This window comes from Danio aesculapii, chromosome 9 (assembly GCF_903798145.1).
Source record: "Danio aesculapii chromosome 9, fDanAes4.1, whole genome shotgun sequence".
Taxonomy (NCBI): Eukaryota; Metazoa; Chordata; class Actinopteri; order Cypriniformes; family Danionidae; genus Danio; species Danio aesculapii.
This window is the reverse complement of record NC_079443.1, coordinates 108346-123963: the sequence shown is the minus strand read 5'-3', so window position 1 is coordinate 123963 and position 15618 is coordinate 108346. Positions and strand designations below refer to the sequence as shown.

The window sequence follows — 15618 nt, the reverse complement described above, 5'->3', positions numbered from 1 at the left end:
TAGCTGAAATAAAACAAATAAGACTTTCTCCAGAAGAACAAATATTAGAGGAAATACTGTGAGAAACTCCTGACTGTTCATTTATCATTTCCAGTATTTATAAGTGTCTTCATTGCTTCCTGAACCCGTAAACAGCATTAGTCCTGCATGTTTATGATCATAATAATCATCTTTCTCGTAATGCAGTACAGCTGGAGGGGCGCGCGTGCGCTGCCGTGATTCCGATACGGGATGTTCGGCGCATCACGTGATCTCTCGGAGTCCCGGACAGGAGAAATGTCCGTTCTCCCGGTTACCGGCGCTGCAGCTCCAGCTCCTTCAGCTCTCGGCGGCTCCAGGTGTCCTTGAGGCCGGCAGAGGCTCCAGCGGGACCCGCGCTCCACCGCAGGTACTGTACCCGCTTCTGCTGCTTCCTCCGCGGACACCGAGGCTCCAGCGGGCCGGTCACCGGGAACTCCAGCACCGTCACCGAGCGGGGCATTATTAACGCGTGTCTGTGATTACAGCATCTGTCCGACCGGCTGACATGACGCATGTGTGTTAGTGAGGGCGCACACACACACACACACACACACACACACACACAGAGACTTGTTCCTGTATCCCGCTGGGGACGCTATATCTGCACTGATGTCTACTGTACAGACTGCATATTCACTCCTCAGCCCTCACAGCAGACACTCTGCACTCTTACATCTTCACAACACTTCATTCTGGCTGATTCATGAGCATGTTTACCCGTGGGGACTCTATTTTGAGTGTTCATGTTTAAGTACCCGCCGGGATATACAAACAAGTACACAAACACACACACACAGACTTGTTTCTGTATTCTAGTGGGGACTCTTATCTTGCTGTAGTGCTGTTTCTACTGTTCAGAGTGTAGATTTGCCCCTAAACTCATCCCTCACATGCAGGTTTACATCTTAAAAATACTTCTGTCAGATCTATGAGCATGTTTACACCTCAGGACCTCAATTTTGGTCCCCACGAGTCTGTGTGTGTTCTGGTGTGAGTCCTCATTGGAATATAAAAACACGAACAAAGTCACACACTGCCTGGAGAACACACATGTCATTTAAAGGGCTGGATCACAACAGCAAACACTGAATATGAGTATGTCCTATTACTGTCAGACATTCAGATATGACTGAGCTAATGATTAGACGTTCATTACTAACTAAAGCTGATTTTAATAAATGTCTGCTGTGCATCACGCTGTTGTAATATGTTTTATATGAATAATAATGTTATTTTAGTACCTTAATGCATTTCATACAGCATATTTTAGTTGATCTCGCAGTTGTGATGTAACAGTTTAACTGGTGTGATTTAATGGTGTAGCGTTCACATTCACACTGCTTTAATATCAGCTGACAGTCTTATAAACTGACCTCAGGTTTGTGTGAAGTATGAGGAGTCTTTAACAGTTCCACAGAAGCCTCTTTATAGTTGTAAAAGGCTCTTTAGATTAATAAAACTCACACTGTAAAACTGGTTCCTTCATGGGTTCCTCTGGGAACTAAAACTGGTTCTTCTGTGGTGTTGACCAATAGGGTATATGCCGAGCTAGTGATGTTCCCATACTGATAAACCTCCGGTGACCGGTTATTGTGAATTTTTTCCATTTTATACGGTTCCTTTTACAGCATGGATGTTGTAATGTAATTAAAATACAATCAGTTAAATAAACTTTGGCGTTCATTTATTTGCGTAAAACGAGACAAAAAGCCGTTTACTCGCACGCGCCCGTCAGAATCGGCAGGCTAGCGCAGAAGCTCCATTGAATATACTGAGGTAAAATCAATGCTCATATTATAAAGACATGGCAGGGGAAATGTTATTTACTGCAGTGCTTCATGTACAATCTGAGACCCACTTTATATCGGATATCACTCAGCTAGTGGAGATCGCTGATTTTTAATGAAAACGGACCTTAAACACAGTTCACCGGAAGCACTTAACCCAGGTTACTGGCAAATTAAAAGTCCTATTAGCATGCTTCTGCATATACCCTACTAAAAGCTGCTCCAAAGTCAATGGCACAGGGTTTTTATTGGCTATGTAAAGAGTGTGTGAGTGTTATGTGTCTGTGCGGGTTTAAAATGCGAGAACTCATTGCTTATTACACACACAGGGATGTACAGCAGCACACAAATATCTTTATATAAAAATATTATTGTCTACCTAATTAATATATATATATATATATATATATATATATATATATATATATATATATATATATATATATATATATATACACACACACACACACAGTTGAAGTCAGCATTATTCGCCCCCCTTGAATTTCTTTTCTTTTTTAAATATTTCCCACATGATGTTGAACAGATTCAGGAAATGTTCACAGTATTTCCTCTAATATTTGTTCTTCTGGAGAAAGTCTTATTTGTTGTATTTGGGCTAGAATAAAAGCAGTTTCTAATAGTTTTAAAGCCATTTTAATGTCAATATTATCCAGAAGAACAAATATTAGAGGAATACTGTGACCAATGCTGTTAAATAACACTAGGGAAATGTTTGAAGAAGAATAAATATTGCACAGGAGGCTGAATAATTCTGCCCTCACCTGAACATAAGTGCTCTGACAAGCCTAAGCTTAATCTACAAAATCTACAATGCTGCTTTCTGTGTTAAACTGTGTGTGTGTGTGTGTGTGAGAGAGAGTGCAGATGTGCTGATTGACCTGCGTGTGTGTGTGTGTGTGTGTGTGCATGCGTGTGTGTGTGTGTGCATGCGTGTGTGTGTGTGTGAGAGAGAGTGCAGATGTGCTGATTGACCTGCGTGTGTGTGTGTGTGTGTGTGCATGCGTGTGTGTGTGTGTGCATGCGTGTGTGTGTGTGTGAGAGAGAGTGCAGATGTGCTGATTGACCTGCGTGTGTGTGTGTGTGTGTGTGTCCTGACCCCACAGCATCTTCAGGTGTTGGCCAGAGGACAGGTTTGATGGACCGCATGAAGATCATTAAGAAGCGTCTGTCCATGAGCTTGCAGAGCGTGCGGCGTCTGGACGAGAGTCTGTGTGATCTGCCCGAACACACGGGACTGGAGGAAGGAGATGGTGAGAGAACACACACACTCACACACACACACACACACACACACACACATTTATAAGATGGATAAAGGAGGCTTAAAAAATTGCTAACTTTTTTTATATATGTGTTTTGCTCCTTTCTACAAGCTGTAAATGCGTCTCTGCTGTCTTTAGAGTGTGTGTGTGTGTGTTTGAGTTTGAGCTGAGAATAACACACAGATAATGTTCTCCAGCTCTCTGAAACTGACCCTTTCAGGGTTTGGTCCTAATTTTGGCAGTTTAGTGACTGTTGCTTTAAATGCAAATTAGGTTGTGCTCTTTTCAGAAGAGGGCGGAGCTACAAATACCTGTGTGTCTGTATAGTGACAGATGTAAAACAGCACTGTGTGTGTTGAGTGCTGGTCAGGTGTGCATGCGTGTGTGCTTGATGCTTCTGTCAGTCTATGTCGCTCCTGTCTCTGTTCATCTAAAACTCCACATCTATAATCCTCTTAGTCTATGCTGACATTATCTTCAGCAGCTCAAACACTCTAATGGCTAATGGACAGACGGCTGCTTCTCACTCAGGGCTGCTGTTTATGCTAATGAGATGGACACTAGTGGGCGGGGCTTTCCCCCTCTGATGACACGTACAAAGGGAGAATGTCAATCAAAGTGTTTCTGCAGACTGTTTTGATCAAGTCTGATTAATTAATGTTGACCATTAGAGTCTGCTGGAGATACTCACACACTGCCGACACACACACACACACACACACACACTGCTGGGTTATGAAGCTGATTTCTGCATAATCAGTGCTCATTAAATGTGTATAACTGTGTGTGAGGATCAGTGGTCTGCATGTGGTGTCACTTTATTTTGATGGTCATTTCTTACTTAATCACTACTTAATTACTCAATCTACAGGAAGTATAACAGTATAAATATAACAGCCTAATTGTCAGCCGCCCATGTGTGTGTGTGTGTGTGTGTGTGTGTGTGTGTACACAGAGGTCACTCATGGTAAAATAGGGTCAGATGGAGAAAGTGATCAGGCTTCAGGAGCATCTTCTGATGAAGTTCAGAGTCCTGTACGAGTGCGCATGCGGAACCTTCATCAGCGCATCTCCAATGAGGTAAATCACACTCTTTTACTCACCTTTACACATGCAGACACACACACACACACACACACAACGCTGCTGAGCCAGAGAATTTGGAAGACTCTTTTACACTGCGAACATGCTTCTCTTACTCAGAGTGTGTGTCCTGTTTCTAGTCCAAATATCTACAAACTCTTAAATCAAGAAGCAATTTAAAGACAAGCACAGATTATAGTGTTGTGTTCAGCAATAATGGTGTTGTTTCAAAGCGAAAACAAGATTATTCTGCTTGTTCTAATGAAAAACTCATTTAATTTTGACTCATTATTTCTGAATTAGCTTGTCTAGAAAAAGCTTCTTAATTTAAGAATTGTTAGATATTTAGAGAATAAACAAGACACAGACTCTGAGTCTGAAGCGCATGTTTCTGCAGTGTATGATCTCCTCTTTCTGTCCAGTAGTTCTGTAGAGACTGTAAAGTGAACGCGCTGTATAAATCAAGCATCTTTGTGTTGTTAGCTGCAGTATGATGCATTAACCTCTGTCTTTTCCTCTTCAGGACATCAACAAGCGTCTGTCACTGCCAGCAGATATCCGTCTGCCTGAAGGTTACCTGAAGAAGTTCGCCTCCAACAGCCCTCCGTTTGACAAACCTTTAAGCCGGAGACTACGGAGAACATCACTGGTGAGGGTTTCTTCATCGAGATCTATCAGAAAGACACCAAACTGAGGATGATGGACTGAGAAATGGGGATCTTAAACTAACCCCAAGCCTCTGCCTAACCCTGTGAATGAAGAGAGCGTGAGCTGTGGAAGACGCTGCTCTTACTTTGAGTTTCTGACTTGTTTCTAGTTCAGATATCCACAAATCAGGAGGCTTTTTCTAGACATAATGAAGAGAGTTTACCGCTAAAACAAGCAGAATAACCTGATAATGGCTGCCGTTTGTCTTGATTTCAGTCAGAGATCGGCTTTGGGAAACTGGAGACGTACATCAAACTGGACAAACTGGGAGAGGTGAGACGCTGACACGCTCGGATCTCACACACACACACACACACACACACACACCAGAGAGAAAGTGCTGCCACTGCGGTTACATGTACTGAACCTGCTCTAGATGTGTGTAAATGAACGTGCTGTAAGTGTGTGACGGTTGTGTTGACATCTTTGTTTTGGTCGTATTGATGATGTCAGACTCATTTTACAACACACCAAAACCATCAGTAATGCCACTGAGCGTCTGTGTGTGTGTGTGTGTGTGTGTGTGTGTGTGTGTGTGTGTGTGTGTGTGTGAAGGCTGCAGTTATAAGGATTGGACAAAAGAAGAAAGCTTCCCATATTTTAGGAAGCATGACAGAGACGTTGTTTTTTACTCTCTAAAATCTGCTGGGTTATTTCAGTGTAATACAGGCTAATAACCCAGCATTTCCTAGAGTGAATATCCTTCAGTTTGGAGTGTTGAAAAGCTAAACAAGCCTTGTACAGCTGTTTCTGTTAACATCCGAGAGTGTTTGGATTCTTAATGCTTTGTCTACTGTATTAAATGTGTGTGTGTGTGTGTGTGTGTGTGTGTGTGTGTGTGTGTGTGTGTGTGTAGGGCACATACGCAACAGTGTATAAGGGTCGCAGTAAGCTAACAGATAACCTGGTGGCTCTGAAGGAGATCCGGCTGGAGTATGAAGAAGGCGCACCCTGCACCGCCATCAGGGAAGGTACAGCTCTAGCAGACGCTTCATTCACACACTCAGCGGAAGCGCTTTACTGAACAACTCTGCGTGTGTGCGTGTGTGTGTGCGTGTGTGTGTGTGTGTGTGTGTGTGTGTGTGTGTGTGTGTGTGTGTGTGTGTGTGTGTGCGTGCGTGTGTGTGTGTGTGTGTGTGTGTGTGTGTGTGTGTGTGTGTGTGTGTGTGTGTGTGTTTGTTTGAGGGTCTCACAGACTTTATGATGGAACTCAACAGTTCTCGAACCCGTGCTGGGCGTCTATCAGTAAAACTGTTTATTTATTTGATATGAATTATTTATTGATATTTCGATTGATTGCAGAGTTATTAGCTTAGGTAATTGTAATTTTGGGAATGTTCTGCTCTGCTTCTGTATCAGATATGAGTTATTTTAATAGCCCAGTATGTACACTGCCACACTGCTGTTCTTACAGTAAGAGTTTTATTTCCAGTCACAATATCTACAAACTCTTAAATCAAGAAGCTTTGTCTTTGTGTTTTGTCTTGTTTTCAGAAATAATGAGTCAAAATGGAGTCAGTTTTTAGGTAAAACAAACTAAAAATTCTAATTTCAAAGTGTAAACAGGATTATTTGTCTTCACATTGGCAGCAGGTGATTATATTAAAGTAAAAACTGACTTCATATTGGCTCAATATTTCTGAAAACAAGACAATATACAATAAACACGATGCTTCTTGATTTAAGACTGTTCAGTTACTTTACTAGAAATAAGCACATTGTAAAAATGTACATGATTCCCTCAGACTGTCCCAACACAAATCAGTTAAGTTCACTCAATCATCTTTACTGATTTAAGTGGATCAAACATTAAACTATTTATTGTCCCCAAAAAGGTTTAGAAGTAGCCAAACAGCTTTATCGAGAGCAGGAAAGGAGTGTTTTTCAGACACACACACACACACACACACACACACACACACACACACACACGCACACACACACACACAGACACACACACAGACAGAATGATGGGTTATCTGATGTTGATTAATGCTGATGATGTTTTATCTCCGTCAGTGTCTCTCCTGAAGAACTTGAAACACGCCAACATCGTCACGCTTCACGACATCATCCACACAGAGAAGTGCCTTACGCTCGTCTTCGAGTACCTGGTGTGTGTGTGTGTGTGTGTGTGTGTGTGTGTGTGTTGTTTACTGCATTCTGATTCTGTCCACCTTCATCTGATGGATTTCTGCTGTGTGTCTCTTTCAGGATCGAGATCTCAAGCAGTATCTGGACGACTGCGGGAGCATCATGAGCATTTATAACGTGAAGGTGAGACGGCTGAACTGACTCAATCCTTTTATCTAATTTGACACACACATCTCCTGGTTTTTGAATGTGTGCTGTGTGTTCTGTTTGTTTTGTCACATTAGCTTTGCAATCACAGGGAATAAATCATAATTGTAATATGTTGTCTAGCGAAGAAAATACCTGAATATTGACAAAAATGGATCTTTATAGAGGAGGTTATGGAGGTAATAAGGAGGTTCTACCTCTAGATGGCACCACACCTCCTTATAAACTCACTACAACAGAGATAGAGCATTCATCAAAATGACATTATATATGACTGCAGTATCAGCAGCTGTGTTTACATCTAAAGATGCGGATTAAATCCATGCACAACACTGAATATTGAATAAAACATTAGCGAATAAAGCAGCGTGTCCATCCAATGAGAACATTTAAAAGAGAAAACAATACCATTCTGCTCACCCCATGGTCAGATGATTCTGCTTGTGTTAAGGAGAAACCCTCTTCATTTAGACTCATTACTGCTGAACACAACACTAATCTAGAAAAGGCTGACTGATGTAAGAGTTTTTAGACTAGAAACAGGTCAGAAACTTTAGGTAAGAACAGTGTTTGATGCAGGAAGTGGACAATATGTCAGATAATGTCCGGCTCATGTACTCCTGCATTCAGTACGGTCTTCTTTCTCTCCCTCGTTCAGTATTGTACTGTTTCTCTCTCTCTCTCTGTAGATTTTCCTCTTCCAGCTGTTGCGCGGTCTGGCTTATTGCCACAGTCAAAAGGTTCTGCACAGAGACCTGAAACCTCAGAACCTGCTCATCAACGACAAGGGAGAGCTGAAACTGGCTGACTTTGGTAAGCCTTCAGAGCATACGCATGTGCTGATGGACAGACATGAGGTGTATGTTGTGGAATGGACTAAACGGATCATATTTAAAGTAATGTTGTGAGCGACTGCAGCACCTGGACATCAGTCATCTAATATTTGTCACACTCTGATCAACACGATCATATGATTACGGTGTTTCTGTGATTAAATGTTCCTCTCATGATCTCGTTTCACATGTAAACAAACTGATTGTGTAGGTCTCGCCCGAGCCAAGTCGGTTCCCACAAAGACCTTCTCTAATGAGGTGGTGACGCTGTGGTACAGACCTCCTGATGTGCTGCTGGGCTCCACAGAGTACTCCACCCCCATCGACATCTGGTGAGAAATGCATCCACATGGATATATCCTGTCCACTTGTATCTCTGTATTGAGAGTTTCCAGTCAGTCATGTGACCTGTGTGGAGACCTGGCGGGAAAAAACACACTGAGCCGTAATGGCGGCTATACTGGGACCTCCATTGAAACCAGGCACGATCCACCCATATCTCCATCTGTTTTAAACTATTAATATTGCAATCACACATCAGCAGAATATAACAGAGATATGATCATAAGCTGGACATCGTGGACACTTGTGCTCCATATTCTGCTGTTTACAGTCATTTAACCCCTTCATGTCTCGGTCAGAGCTACTGAGATGTTTACCTTTATCTTGTGGATATTCCTCAGGCATTATAGAGCATACGCATCTGCTTTTATATCTGCTGTCGGTTTGATTTACTTAGATTAATATTTGCTGGTTATGAACATCTATTCGTTCACCTCTGCTGCTGATACTTTCACTCTGCAGTTCAGTTTATACTTTAATCGCACCCAATAGCGGGACGCTTACGTTTACTTCACTCTATTGCAATTAAATCATAATCTAATCATGACAAACGATATATCAGTGGAAAGGTCTGAGACTTCTGAATACATCTTATAGCACAGTTTTTAGTTTTTAGGAAGATTAAGAGAGCAAAATCCAATTATTCTCACCCTACCAACCTGTGGGACCATCTGCGGCTACATTTTTATACAATAATATTATAGTCTAAACAAATTAAGCAATCATGACAAACTATACCTCATCTGAAGGCTTCCTATATTCCTCCTTTTCCATATATAGGGACTGATTGCTGATAGATATTACTGAGCTGCAGTTATTGATTAATTTAAGGAAACTCATCAGAGTCATTAACCATGACTGTGCTACAGCAATCCACATGGAAACTTATTAAAGGCTGTTTTTAAAGGCTATATTCATATTGAATAAAACCGAATCTCTCATACTCCTTTACAATATGATGTCTACTTTACAAATATTGTCAGAAGTATGAAAGAAATTATGTTTCGTATCAGAAAATGAGACAAAAATTCAGCGCTGGCACTGTAGCCACACCAGCCCACATTACCACACCGACACAGCCCCACCCACGGACATGCACATTCACTGCTTACACTGGTGTACAGATGGTGCAATATTATCAGCAGTACCAGATTTCATAGATATTTAAACATTTAATGTCTGAGTGGAACAAAAACAACCAATTACATACATTCAATGTCTTTTCAGCTTAGTGCCTTTATTAATCTGGGGTCACCACAGCGCAATGAACCACCAACTTATCCAGCATATGTTTTGGGAAACACTCATACACACACATTCACACAATTTCAGCTTACCCAGTTCCCCTATAGTGCATGTGTTTGGACTGTGGAGGAAACCCACGCCAACACAGAGAGAACATGCAAACTCCACACAGAAACACCACCTGACCCAGCTGAGGCTCAAACCAGTGACCTTTATGCTGTGAGGCGACAGCGCTACCCACTGCGTCACCATGTTGTCCCCCCTTTTTTTTGCTTTCTCTGAGCTTTTTGGCACCGCCTTTCCTTTTTTACGGTCCATCTCTGACATTAGCTTGTGTTGCTCCTACTGTTTGTTTGACAGTCTTGCCAGATTTTGATTAGGTCCACGTAACCTCTGATTAGGTCAGATTGGGTCGACCCATCTCAAAACCGGCCGGCCGTTACCGATTGGGCCAAATGCTTAACTATTATTATTAATATTACTACCATCATCATCATCATCATCATTATATTCACATCTTGGAAGAGATAAAAGCTGCCTGCATGTAAAAACAATACATTAAAAAAATATATTTAAAAAATAATAAATTTTTAAACTGACCGGCCCACATTTAAAAATGGTCCGGCCCGTCTGGCATTTGCCAGAATTGCAGATGGCCAATCCGCCCGTGGTTCGTATTCCTTTAAACAGACACACAAAAAGAGGCGCCCTCATAAGCTCACCATTGGAAACTGAAGGTCACCTGGTGGTCATGTGTGGTACTGCAGCCAAACTAACCCTAACTGAAGCCCATTTTAGAGATATCTGCTTCAGATTTGCATTTGTTCAGATATTTAGCTTTGATTTTATGCCGAATGTGAGCTAAAACAGGTTCTGTAAGCTACATATTTCATTTAATATATTAAAATACACATTTATTATTATATTTTTTTAACAACTTATCAAACTTTTTGAACTTTTTTCCCTTCAGCTACAGTCTGCATCAGTCTACTTTAAAATGAGATCAAGTTTAGGTCTCAACCAAAGCGCTGAAGACTGACAATCTTTAAAATCACTGAACATGAAATTACTTATGTAATGTTCAAAAAGAGAGCGACAATGAAGGGTTAATAAGACTTTCTGTGTGTGTGTGTGTGTGTGTGTGTGTGTGTGCATGTGCGTGTGCGTGCGTGTGTGCCTGTCTGTCTGTGTGCCTGTCTGCACAGGGGTGTAGGCTGTATATTCTATGAGATGATCACTGGACGTCCGCTGTTCCCCGGCTCCACAGTGGAGGACGAGCTTCATCTTATATTCCGGATCTTGGGTAAGAGCTCTGCTGTGCTGCATGTTAAATGATGCGCTCAGTCCATGGAGTTTTGAGGGGAATAAAGCGTGTACACTGAACAGATCAGTGTAATCATGTAAATTCAGTGATAAAGCAGAGGGACCGGTGTGTGGGGCTGAGCTCAGACCTGTCCTGGGAATATTTAATCAAAGCAAAAAGTAACTCTCATTGAATGGTTTAACAGTGACTCCAATATTATTGCTTCATTGTTTAAAGTAATGCATTACTTATTCCTCATTACTTAGAGAAGTATTATTATTATTATTATTATTATTATTATTATTATTATTACATTACATTACATTACTTACCCCCAACACTGTTTATGAGTAATTCTCAGAAGTGTGACAAATACAGACCCAAACAACTGAACTGAAGACCTCTGGATCAGACTCTGGGCATCATCAGCTGCAGATACCGCTCAATAATAGTTGGTGTGTGTTGTAAACAGAACTTCTTGTGTCGTCATCTTCAGGTTCTCCTACTGAGGACTCTTGGCCAGAAGCTCACAGCAATGAAAACTTCCTCTCCTACAGATTCCCTCAGTATGAAGGCGAGCCGCTGGTCACCCACGCGCCCAGGTGTGTGTGTGTGTGTGTGTGTGTGTGTGTGTGTGTGTGTGTGTGTGTGTGTGTGTGTGTGTGTGTGTGTTCGTGTTCGTGTTTGTTCTGAAGTGTTCTTGTGTTCTCCAGGATCACTAATGACGGTCACGATCTCCTCTGCCAGCTCCTGCAGGTAAAGTATATCTGCATCTGCTTTTGCAAAGGTCTGATGCTCAGAACTGTTTATAAGATCATAAGGTGTTCAATACACCTTTATAATCATCACATGATACATCATTATATGCATGCTTATGACTACTAACAGCAACCTAAAACTCACTGCATCTTCCAAACGGTTCAATCGCAAATATCCCAAAGGCTGCAGACTCTCAAACATCAGCAATAAGACAGCGGCCAGATGGAGTGACGAGCAGTTTACTGAAGTACACCACTCATCATCAACACCAAACAAACAATGGAACAGCCTTCATTTGAGGAGTCACATGATCAGACTAGACCAAGCAGAGGAGGGGGGGATCACTTCTATTATACATGAATCAAAGTGGGAATCGAGAAGAGCAACATTCTGTGTTATGACTGTGTTATGTCTAACGCTGCTACTGCTGTATTAGCAGTGAGCTCCTATTTGTAAATGTGTGTGTGTGTGTGTGTGTGTGTGTGTGTTTATAGTTTGATGCCAGACGGCGTGTTTCAGCAGAAGCAGCTCTCCGACACGTCTATTTCAGAGATCTGGGAGATAAAGTGCACCAGCTGCCGGACAGTAAGTGCTTCATATCATTCATTCATTTCCCTTCGGCTTAGTCCCTTATTTATCAGGGGTCACCACAGTGGAATGAACCGCCAACTATTCCAGGATATGCTTTACACAGCTGATGCCCTTCCAGCTGCAACCCAGTACTGGAAAACATCCATACACACTCATTCACTCACACACTACGGCCAGTTTAGTTGATCAGTTCCCCTATAGCGCATGTGTTTGGACTGTGGGGGAAACCGGAGCACCCGGAGGAAACCCACGCCAACACGGGGAGAACATGCAAACTCCACACAGAAACACCAACTGACCCAGCTGGGACTCAAACCGGAGACCTTCTTGCTGTGAGGCCACAGTGCTAACCACTGAGCCCCCATGCCCCCCCTCTGACGGCTCATTGATTATAGTCATACTCTAAGCGTGTGTTTATGGGTCTGTAGCAGATTGTAATACTCTCTCTGGGTTTTTGTGTCTCCAGCCTCCTCCATCTTCTCCATTAAAGAGATTCGACTGCAGAAGGATCCGGGAAAACACTTTCCAGCTCAGAGAGAGTTGGGTGAGTAGGAACACGCTGGAAAAACAAGCTGTCAGTGACATCTACGTCATCTCTCCTCAAATAGATGACTGCTGTTAGCTGTCTGATCACTGTGTTTAGTAATGACCCACATTAATAACCCATTCAGACCTGCTCTGTGTTCCAGCTTTCAGGGAAATGATTAGGAGATCCTCTTTTCTGTAAAACACAAAAGAAGAGCTGGAAACCGGCAACCATTGACTTCCTTACAGGACAAACACATACTGTGGATGTTAATGGCCTCCAGCATTCTTCAAAATATCTTCTTTTGTGTTCAACAGAAGACAGTCTTAAAGGATTGAAACAAGTGTAAAGGCTGAGTAAATGAAGACAGGACGTGTGTTTCTGGGTGTTTTTGTATTGTCTTTCCATTATAACGCACGGAGGGCTCTAAAGTTCACTTTAACCCCACTTTTTTAACCCAACCGTTCCCTGAAAGTACTGGGTTATAAGATGAGGAAATACCCAATCAGGTCAGGTGACCCACACTGAAATGTTGACTCTAAAACACTGGGTTATTATTGATGCTGTCTACATAACCAGAGAACATTACTCTAAGTGTGTAACCTTCAGAGGAAACGTCCAGTGAAGATCACCAGTCTGTGTGTGTAATGTGATGTTGGTGTGTTGTTTCTGAGCTGTTTGGACCTGTTAAAATGGACAAACAGAAAATCGATTATTGGTTATTGAACATGTTTATTTGGTCTCCTTTATAGAAGAACAGGAGAGATGTACAATTTCCTGAACGCTGGAACAACTCAGGCCTGAAAGGGTTAAATAAAAGCCTTTGCTAAATTATAAATGTAATGTTTGCACATCTGCTGTGTGTGTGTGTGTGTGCGTGTGTGCGTGTGCGTGTGTTTGTGTGTTTGTTTCAGCGATGGTCCACCGTATGGGCTCAGCTCCGCCTGAACACTTTCTCCCAGAAGGAGTGAGCCGTGTCCTGCACAACGCTCCGCTGTCCTCATAAACCCGCTGCCTCTTCATCTACGGAGCTCTCTCTTATCTTTTGCACACAGTTTGTCTCCATGTGTAAATATCTGAATGCAATGAAGAGAAAAGCATGATAGGAATTAAGTACCAAAGATGCCCCGTGTGTTTGTGTTTCACTGGGTCAGTCACGGGAAGCGTTGAGTGGCCCAATAGCCACAGGATGAAGTCTCTGATGTCATCACACTTGCCCCGAAGTCTGCAGCAGCTCCAGTGTTGGGGAAACACTTTACAATCAGGGAGGATTATCTAGAAACTGATTTCGAGAGGATCATGTGATTATGATTGGTCCAGCATCAGCTCATGATTGATTATCCAATCAGATGAGTCTTAACCCACTATAAATGACCAGAGGTTTCTTATCTCAGTATCTTTGTCTTGAAGAAGACACGGTGGCCCAGCACTGCTGCCTCACAGCAAGAATGTCTCCGGGTAAAGTCCCTACTAAACCAGATGACATTTCTGTGCAGAGTTTCGCTCGTGCTCGCGTAGGTTTTCCCCGGGTTCCTCAGTTTCCTCCCACAGTCCAAAATAACACGCACCCTAAGTAAACTGAAATACAGAATTGATACCATAGTCAAGCTCTCAGCGAGTACACCACTCCTCAGCCATCCATCCGGGCAGAGTCATCCAGATCTACCTGAGCTCAAACTCCCCTCTCGCCCTTTAAACGGGAGGGTCCCCCGTGCTTGAGGATCTCATGAGTTCAGCGCTCTCTCCCGGGACAGCATGCCAAACATATCAATCATCAATCATCAGCCAAGAGTGAACTCTTGAAACACCAGTTATGCAAGTAACCAGTACTTCTCTAAGTGATGCATTACTTTAGTAATATTTGAGTTACATTTCAGTTTAATTCATGAGCTACACTTGGATATTGCTTGATAATAATAGCAGGTTTGGCATGCTGTCCCGGGGGAGAGAACCCTGAGCTCGGAGATAATCGAGCACAGGCCTCCTGCCTGGTCGATGAGCCTGTGAGGTGGTACAGGATCAGGCAGTTCTCCAGAGCTCCCCCTGGTAAAGGAGGAAAGGGGAGATTCTTCAACAAATGAAGATAAGGGAGTGATGTAGTCAGGCTGTTTAGAGTGAGTTTGGAATAATCCGGCGTTTCCAAAACCCATCATTAGCCAACTAAGGTCACAAGTTCTGTCAGTACAAACGTAGTTTATTGATTTGCTGTTTCCCAAATCCGTCACTCCAACTTTCCCCAACACTGAGCTGCACTGCAGAGAACATCCAGCTTTTCTGGCATCGGCCAAATCCACTTCAGGATCAGCAATATCTGATCTGGATTTATTATTATTATTATTATTATTATTTATCTGCCTTTTCAGCTCTGGTATATGTCTGATGTTGGTCATCTGTGAGCTGCAGTCATGTCTAGAAACTCTAACAGAACTGACTGGCCAGACTGTGGACACAGAGATGATTTCAGCCGTCACGGGAACCTCAAGATAGCCAACAGTTGGCCGACAACCATCATCACACTGCAGAAACACGCTCAGAGTGTGTGTCTGGTTCCTAGTCCAAATATCCCCAAACTCTTAAATCAGTCAGCGTTTTCTAGACGAGCACAGAATCTAGTGTTGTGTTCAGCAATAATGAGTCTAAATGAGGAGAGCTTCTCCTTAACACAAGCAGAATCATCTAGGTTTACATTTGGACACAACATTATTCTGCTCAGCCCATGGTCAGAGTATTCTGCTTGTGTTAATGTGAAACCCTCCTCATTTAGACTCAATATTTCTGAACACAACACTAGATTCTGTGCTCATCTAGAAAATGCTTCTGGATTTAATAGTTTGGG

At 42.5% G+C, this 15618-nt stretch overlaps 1 protein-coding gene across 2 annotated transcripts; it reads left to right on the top strand.

Annotated features, from left to right (window-relative positions):
* Window positions 1-271: 271 nt before the first annotated feature.
* LOC130235252 (cyclin-dependent kinase 16) lies at window positions 272-15411 on the top strand. Of its 2 annotated transcripts, XR_008838376.1 has the most exons (17): window positions 272-388; window positions 2933-3079; window positions 4047-4171; window positions 4698-4823; window positions 5099-5155; window positions 5739-5853; window positions 6902-6996; window positions 7097-7159; window positions 7873-7996; window positions 8228-8348; window positions 10809-10906; window positions 11403-11508; window positions 11620-11662; window positions 12160-12250; window positions 12723-12800; window positions 13697-14240; window positions 14281-15411. XR_008838376.1 is itself a non-coding variant. In XM_056465738.1 (16 exons), the coding sequence occupies exons 2-16, from the start codon at window positions 2965-2967 to the stop codon at window positions 13786-13788; spliced, it is 1449 nt and encodes a 482-aa protein (XP_056321713.1). In that variant the 5' UTR covers window positions 272-388; window positions 2933-2964; the 3' UTR covers window positions 13789-15411. The 2 variants fall into 2 exon arrangements, 1 of the variants encoding a protein (XP_056321713.1); XM_056465738.1 differs by having other exon boundaries at window positions 13697-15411.
* Window positions 15412-15618: the final 207 nt, after the last annotated feature.